General features: G+C 41.5%; 1 protein-coding gene across 2 annotated transcripts; it reads right to left on the bottom strand.

Annotated features, from left to right (window-relative positions):
- Window positions 1–222: 222 nt before the first annotated feature.
- Window positions 223–7,158, bottom strand: slc5a11 (solute carrier family 5 member 11). 2 transcript variants are annotated; one of them, XM_031312465.2, is made up of 16 exons: window positions 6,875–7,155; window positions 6,055–6,201; window positions 5,711–5,782; window positions 5,444–5,548; window positions 5,280–5,339; window positions 5,095–5,199; window positions 4,847–4,952; window positions 4,650–4,730; window positions 4,358–4,563; window positions 3,512–3,647; window positions 3,176–3,283; window positions 2,919–3,069; window positions 2,124–2,292; window positions 1,603–1,818; window positions 696–870; window positions 223–583 (listed from the first exon to the last, which is right to left on the bottom strand). In XM_031312465.2, the coding sequence occupies exons 2-16, from the start codon at window positions 6,199–6,201 to the stop codon at window positions 351–353; spliced, it is 2,070 nt and encodes a 689-aa protein (XP_031168325.1). In that variant the 5' UTR covers window positions 6,875–7,155; the 3' UTR covers window positions 223–350. The 2 variants fall into 2 exon arrangements, with proteins under 2 accessions (XP_031168325.1, XP_031168327.1); XM_031312467.2 differs by having other exon boundaries at window positions 406–561; window positions 6,875–7,158.
- Between the last annotated feature and the right edge of the window lie 263 nt (window positions 7,159–7,421).

Genomic DNA, 7,421 nt, shown 5'->3' on the forward strand with positions numbered 1-7,421 from the left:
AAAAGACTGCAAACAGCCAGTTTAGTTTAGGTATATTATTCAGCTGTGATTAATTTACTGAAGACAGTATAAGTGGAGCTTTCATCAAAATATTTGACATAAGCAATCTTTTAGGCATCAATGATGTAAAACATCAAAAAAAATATAAATGAAAGATTTTTTCATATGATCCTTTTTACAAGTAAAACATATTTTGAAGGAAATAGAATCACTGTGTGAATATATAATGTATGTGTTTTACTGTCAGTTATAGGACCAAAACAAGAAGAAAGTAGAATTTCTTCTCATACTCTGAAAAAATCTGCACACAAGTTTTTACCCACTCCACACATGTCCATTGAGAGTGTCTGTCAACCCCAGTAGCCGACGATAAAGGCAGTTACAGAGAGGCAAACGAGGAGGTTGACGTTGACAATGAGTCGTAGACGTGGCTTTTCCTCCAGAGAACAGATGGCCTGTGCAGGTGCAGGAGGCGTCACAGATTTATCATCTCCCTCCTTCCTTCTCTCCATCCCACACAGCCAGTAGAGGGCAGACATCAGCCTGGACTGGCTCTGGACGCTGGACACGGAGGATATAGAGTCTGGAGAGTTCAGGAGGGAGAGAGAAGAGACTGAATGGTGGAGAGGGCGTGTTCATTGACTGACAAATGGTCAAATGGAAAAGTGTAATGGCAACGCAGGACAGAGACCCACCTTTCCTGTGATGAGATGCTTTTCCGTTGCTGCTCTCCTGCTCTCTTCCTGTGACTCCCATCTCATTCGTCTGACTAGTGATCACCTCTAGGCTCTTCGTGCTCCGCTCCACTGAGAAGACCTGCTCTTTGGGCTCCACTGGGTCAAACCTAGTGAACCAGGTGAGGCGACTTATCTGTTCAAAAGAAGACATGCAAAAGGTTAACTTCCAAAGATCTAAGGGAATGAGATTTATTCTCCTGTTGACATTTTAAAGGAAAGTATATGTCTGGCTGACACCTAAAGCTGTTCAGTCAGGTGTAAATTGTAAAATAGACAGACATACTTTTCTGAAGGACCCAAATGATGATACATTTGGTCACAGTTTTGAAAACGGGGTACTGCAAACTAATATCAGTTTGTCTTAAAGGTACCCTGAAGTGTTATTGACACCTTGTGGTGCTGTAGAGGGATGTTAAAATGAGCAGATCCGGGGCGGCCTCTAGCTCACCCAGTAAGAGCATTCGCCCCATGTTGGCTGAATCCTGCAGCGGCGCGGGTTCGAATCCGACCCGCTGCCCTTTGCTGCGTGTCATCCCCCATCTCTCTCCCCCTTTCCAGTCTATCCACTATCAATAAAGGGAAAATGCCCCCCCCCAAAAAAAAAGAGCAGATCCTTGTATTCTTTGTAGCTTGTGTAGTGGCATTAATGGACCATAGCAATAGGCTAGTAAAAAAAATAAACAAAATTGGTTTGCTTACAATAAAAACTTGAAAATTTAATTTAATTGCTCTACATCTGAATCAGTGGGTCAAGAAGAGGTCTTTCTGTGCCTTGTCACGATCAATATGAGTGCAATATAATTGAATAAAACAATACAGAAAATAAACCTAAAACCGAAATTTAGATGTGTTTAAGTGGCTTCACCTGCTCCGGTTTGGGCTCCTCTGTAGCCAGGCTGACTACAACCACCACAACTAGGGTGATGAAGGACAGCAACATGGAGAAGTATAGGTAATGGACGTATTTCAAAACCCCGGGCCTGTCATCCACCTCGTAGCACAGGGGCGCAGGGTAAATGAAGTCCAACATCATGCGGATGCAGCCCACCAACAGGCCGACAGCCAGGCCCCAGAATGCACCCTGATGAATGGAAGGAGGGAGAGGAGAGTCGACGAAAAGCACAATTACACATGTATTTAGTTACAGCTGTTTCAGCACAGCTTTCACATAAAGATGTATAAACGTATTACTTCTGATTATACATTTATTAAATACCTAATAATAATTATGTGTACAGCCTGTTGTTGGGAGTGCTCTACAGTAAGTAAAAGTATGCTTTTCTTATGCAGTATTTTTTTTTTATTCTCAATGAATAAATAATATTCTTGACAAAATTATTTGATCAATCTGACCAGTTTGATCGGCCTGAGGCTGTTCCACCTTACCTTCTCATTAGTCCTCTTCCAGAAGCAGCCTGTGAGGAAGATGATGGAGACTGGGGGCTGCAGGTAGGTGCTGATTGACTGGATGTAGATAAAAAGCTGTCCACCCTGACTGGCCTGGACGACAGGAATCCACAGCACGGACACCACCACCAGCACAAGCACAAATACCCTGCAGCACACACATGAAAATGTTTTTAATGCCAAATAATTCAGTTCAGTTCTGCAAAGACATGGCATGCTGAAGATTTGATCACAGGACATCTTGTAGGGAAGGGGAAACTGTATGTGAACAGCACTGTACATTCATTGAAAGAGGGGTTATGGTTTGGGTAAGCATGACAGAAAAATTTAATAATTGAATATGCAATTTGGTGGATGATTTTATCCAGAGTGCATTATAATGCCATACATGGTTTATACTTTAATTGTAGCTGGTCCGAGTAGGAATGAAATATTCTACATGATGTATAAGCCTTTAACCAGTAACTTAAGGCCTCATAGGAAAAAGCAAACCGCAGGGTGGCCCTGAATTTTGTGAAGCGCTAGGGAAGCGCAGCGGCCTGGGTTCAAGTCTGAACCGCTGCCCTTTGCTGCATGTGGTCCCCTCACTCTCTCTTCCCCCTTCCTTGTTAATATTCTAGCTGTACTATCAAATAAAGACAAAAAAACCAAAAATAAATAAATAAATCTATTGTTGCAGGCTTAAACCAGTGCTGCAGTATACAGCATACATGCTGCATCCAGGACCATATTTTGGGTTATGCCCGCTTGTCCACAGGTGGTTACATACTGTACCTGCCCACAATCATAAGTTCCCACTCAGATGCACGGGATCTGAAAGTCTTCCATAGATCCATGGTGAAAATGGTGCTGGCGCTGTTGAAGATGGAGGTCAGAGAGGACATGAGTGCAGCAATCATTACCGCCATCATCAAACCTCGCAGCCCTGGGAGGGGAAACACACAGAGATTGGCATAAAAGGGACTTAATGTAAACAGCATATAAAGCAAAAGGCAGTACAGGAGGTGTAACAAGGGAATTACATCTCTCACCTGAAGGCAGCAGCTCCATGACCAGTCTGGCGTAGGCTGTATCTGAACAACCCACTGGGTTACCACAAATCTGTTTACACAACTCAGGGTCTGCACACGCCACGTCATCTACACAATATCATTCAAACACACAACACTCAATCAATTTTAAACATTAAAAATCTCAACACATTAACATAACCTGAATGCAACCAGTCTGTCCAGTATTGAAGACCCAATTTTTATAACATTATTACTTTTCAACAGAAGCCATATATAGTATCACATTAAGCGTATATCGAGCACATTTTCCCAGCTGCTGGCTTAATTTATTAAAACATACATTTCATACTGTACCTGTGTAAAGTATCCTGCTAATCATGCCAGGCAGCATGATAGCAAAGAAAGGCAGAATTTTTAGATAAGCAGCCATGAGTGAGCCACCTTTTGCATGGGACAGGGTCTTAGCAGCCAAGGATCGCTGCACGATCACCTGCAGAGAATCACAACCACAGCTGACCCTCAGTTACCTCCCAGGGACAGTTGGTTAATAGTTAAGAGATGCAGCAATATGTAAGTACGTTTTCATAAGGGCCTATTTACCGTAATCAGAATGGATAAGGAAATCACATAGCTTGCAGTTATTACTCAGTCTGGCAGGTATCTAGGGTAAAGGTTTTATGTGCACAGATCAGATACAAGTGCGGAACTGAGAAGACATGTTTGGCTGGTTGGTAAACGATTACTCCGATATTGTATAAAAGGATTTTTTAACCTCTCTGAGGAGCAAAACATGCCACATTCTCAAGATGGGGATTTTTCAGATGAAGACTCTTTCATACTCTATTTCAGAGGAATTTTGTAGAACATCATAAACAAGATTTAAAAAAAACAAACCTTAATTACACTTTCATCTTTTATAGATGAAAGACCTTGTGACATTTTGCAAGCAAAATAAATTCAAATACATTTTTTATGTATGTTTGCAACTCTGGGCCCCTATATGCTTTTGACATCCCTCCCTGTAGAGATTAGGCATGGCAGCACACGATCCAGTTTAAATGAATCAAGGATTAGGGGGGGGTTTTATATCCTGACTTGTGATATTTGATATTACTCTTTTGTACACTATTTGGACATTTGTCACATTGCAGTACTTGTTCTCTACCTTTTAATTTGCCATACAAAAATGTTCACTGGTACCTGGTCAGAACACCAATACCACATGGAGGGGACGGACATGCCGATGATGACCCCGGGCCAAGGCAGGTCAGAGTTCACCGGGTCTCTGAATATGTGGAAGGAGTCATCTCGAGGGATGCCACACGTTGAGTTTGGCACACGAACAGAAGGGATGGCGTTGAGGTATCCGTCCATCAGAGCGTCCCAGCCTCCAACTTCCACAAAGCCTCAAGAGGGGGACAGCAGGGTCAGATAAACTGTACTATAAAGTGCTGGTGATGGGAGGATGTCATTTCAGTCAGATCTGACTTACTGAAGGCCATGAGGGTGAGAGCTCCTGCCAGCATGATGGCAGTTTGAGCAGCATCTGTGTAGATAACTGCAGCCAAACCACCTAGGAAACAACATACAACAGCCAGTGACACACACAGAACAAGCAGTAAACGGCACCCTTATGTCTAATTTCTAAGCGAGAGGTTTTTAAAATGGCGAGGGAAGGAGAAAGGTCACCTGCTATGGTGTAGAGAGCTGTGATCGACAGCAGCATCACCACAGCAAGGTAGATGTTCCATTGTAAGGCGAGCTGAATGAACAGTGCACCAGCATACATGTCCACCTGGCCAGAAACACACACAGCGGGACACGTGGGGTGTAGATACAAGATACCAACACAAATGCAGCATTAAAATACATGCATAAAAATACTTATTAGTTTCAGCATAGAAACACTAGAGAGATATTGTGGATTTGTGTCATACCGATATCTTTGTAAAGATGTAAATAAATAAGGACAGGACAGCTATGAATATCTGAGTTCTTCGACCACCAAATCGCCTCTGCAAATATTCTGGCATGGTCGTCACCTGGAGAAAAAAGGGTTCAAAGATGATTATATATAAAGGAATGTGTATGTGTGTGATGTTTCACGTGTAGACGGCCTTACCCCAGAGGAGATATAAATGGGCAGGAAGAGCCATCCCAGCAGCAGCACCATCAGAATTCCCTGTTGATCACCAAATATGAACTTTGAACACTTTAAAAACAGCATTTTATTTCAAATTTGTTTTTACATTAGCATGTCTTAAGAGCATATATACAATCTCTTACATTCCACTCGTATGCAATAGCCCCAATTCCTGCTGCGGCTCCTGACCCTGCCAGGCCGATGAAATGCCCACTGCCAATGTTACTGGCAAACAGCGAGGCACCTACCTAAATATAGATAAGAGAGTCAGAATTAGGATGGACTGAGTATTTCACGTTGAACTGCATATGATTTTGCCTCCATCTAGCTTTTTTAAAATGCTCTTGACTAGTGTGCTATAGTTAGTTTCAATAAGTCTAACAATGTGAAATAATAATTGTTTGACTCACCGGCCACCAGGTCATGTTCTTCCCAGCCAGGAAGTATCCATCCACCGTGCTGCGCTTTGTCCTCCACATGGACTGGTAGAAAGATGAAAAACCTCTTAAATATACAATTGCAGAAGGAAATGTTGATTCATAACATCTGAGAAGACACCAGGATCCCCAACTGTGTTAGTGATCGAATGAAAATCTGGCACAACCTTTGTGATATTTTATTTCATTAAGCTAAAGCCAATAATGGTTGTAGATGTTGTTGACCATTCAAGGTGTCTTTGTTCAGTCAGACTCACTATGTAAAAATGCTTGGTAAAGGTATTAGAACAGAGACCTGTTTTTTCTCCTGTACTTACCCAGAGGCCAACAGCCAGAATCAGCAGAAAGTAGACTACCAGCACAACTATATCCACAGTAGCCAGGGTAGTTGTGCCCCCGGGAGAGGGCGATGGAGAAGGGGGCATGCTGGTCCCTTGGCGGCTTTCTGTTACGTCAAAGGTCATCTGGAATATAAGAAATTAACAAATTGTTGTCCTCTGCTGTGATAGTGAGTACAGTAATCACATGTTAAGACTATTTAGTCTTGAATAGTTTCAAGTCAAGACAAAATATTACTGTATGGTAACAAAACTAAGTACTGTACAAGTAAAAAATAGAATAAAGCTCATTTGGGTATAAGAACAAATATTGATTGAACTTTCCTAGGCCATGGAAATAACATATTGAAATTGTTGTTGTTGTTGGTGGAGTTCCCCTTTAAATGTACATATGGCCACCTGACTAGTGCTTTAAGACAGTAGTCAACTTGACAGATTGTGAACCCATGCTTTAAGAACATAGTCCAACACTGACCAGTTGAGACACACTCAATTTACATAATATTACTTCTTGTCAGTTACTGGAGATATGATTCTTAAACCTGCTGTACTGTTGTTATAAGCAAATAAGTGTTGAAGAGTGGAACGCAACTTAATGTTTTATTATAAACTGCACTTCTATCAGCATGTTAGGATAATTTGTTGCACGCATCTGTGTAGCACTGTTGCAAATACAAACATAATACATAGGTTATTGAGGTTTTATGCCGTCAATGCCGATATCAGCAAAAGCTACAACTCAGTCTCTTAGTATCTTCAGGCTTTCTATTAAATAGTATTATTACGTAAACAAACTCACCTTACAGTAAGTTGTCACACTGGCTATCCTTGAGCTGAGTTGTCTGGCCCAAACAATACAGCATGTCACAAATTACATGAGTCCAATCGCAGGAATCTCTGTTTCTCAAAAGTTTCCTTCACTAGCCAAAAGATCAAACTCCACTTTAACCTCGTACGACAAGGTTTAGTTAAAATGTAAATGATTTATTACTCTTAACAGCTCATGTGTTGTAATAACACATTCATTCACACATTCACGCTCATTTGTCATTACAACACATGAGCTAAGTGACTGCTGAGTGGGTTTTAAATGCATCAATTACACAGATGATGTGGGCAGTGATATCATAATATCAAAACAAGGTAAGGGGAATGTGAGTGAGTGAGAGAGAGAGAGAGAGAGAGAGAGAGAGAGAGAGAGAGATTTTGCCAGGTGTGTCAGCAGCAGTTGTAAAGACATGTTATTTACAACGTAAGAGAGTTGTAAGAGAGAATGTAGAAACAAATGCGCGTGTTGTAATTTCCTTTGTCCTGTCAATATAACATGAGTGCATACAGTATTATTT

The sequence above is a fragment of the Sander lucioperca genome, chromosome 21 (genome assembly GCF_008315115.2).
Source record: "Sander lucioperca isolate FBNREF2018 chromosome 21, SLUC_FBN_1.2, whole genome shotgun sequence".
Lineage (NCBI taxonomy): Eukaryota > Metazoa > Chordata > Actinopteri > Perciformes > Percidae > Sander > Sander lucioperca.

What these genes read in the sequence shown, in the direction of transcription:
- slc5a11 (XM_031312465.2), bottom strand. Translation starts at nt 6,201, where the DNA reads ATGACCTTTGACGTAACAGAAAGCCGCCAAGGGACCAGCATGCCCCCT. An exon ending in ACATCTTTACAAAGATATCG is followed by an intron (nt 4,953 to 5,094) that starts GTATGACACAAA and finishes GTTTCTGGCCAG; the next exon opens with GTGGACATGTATGCTGGTGC. An exon ending in TCTCACCCTCATGGCCTTCA is followed by an intron (nt 4,564 to 4,649) that starts GTAAGTCAGATC and finishes CCCCCTCTTGAG; the next exon opens with GCTTTGTGGAAGTTGGAGGC.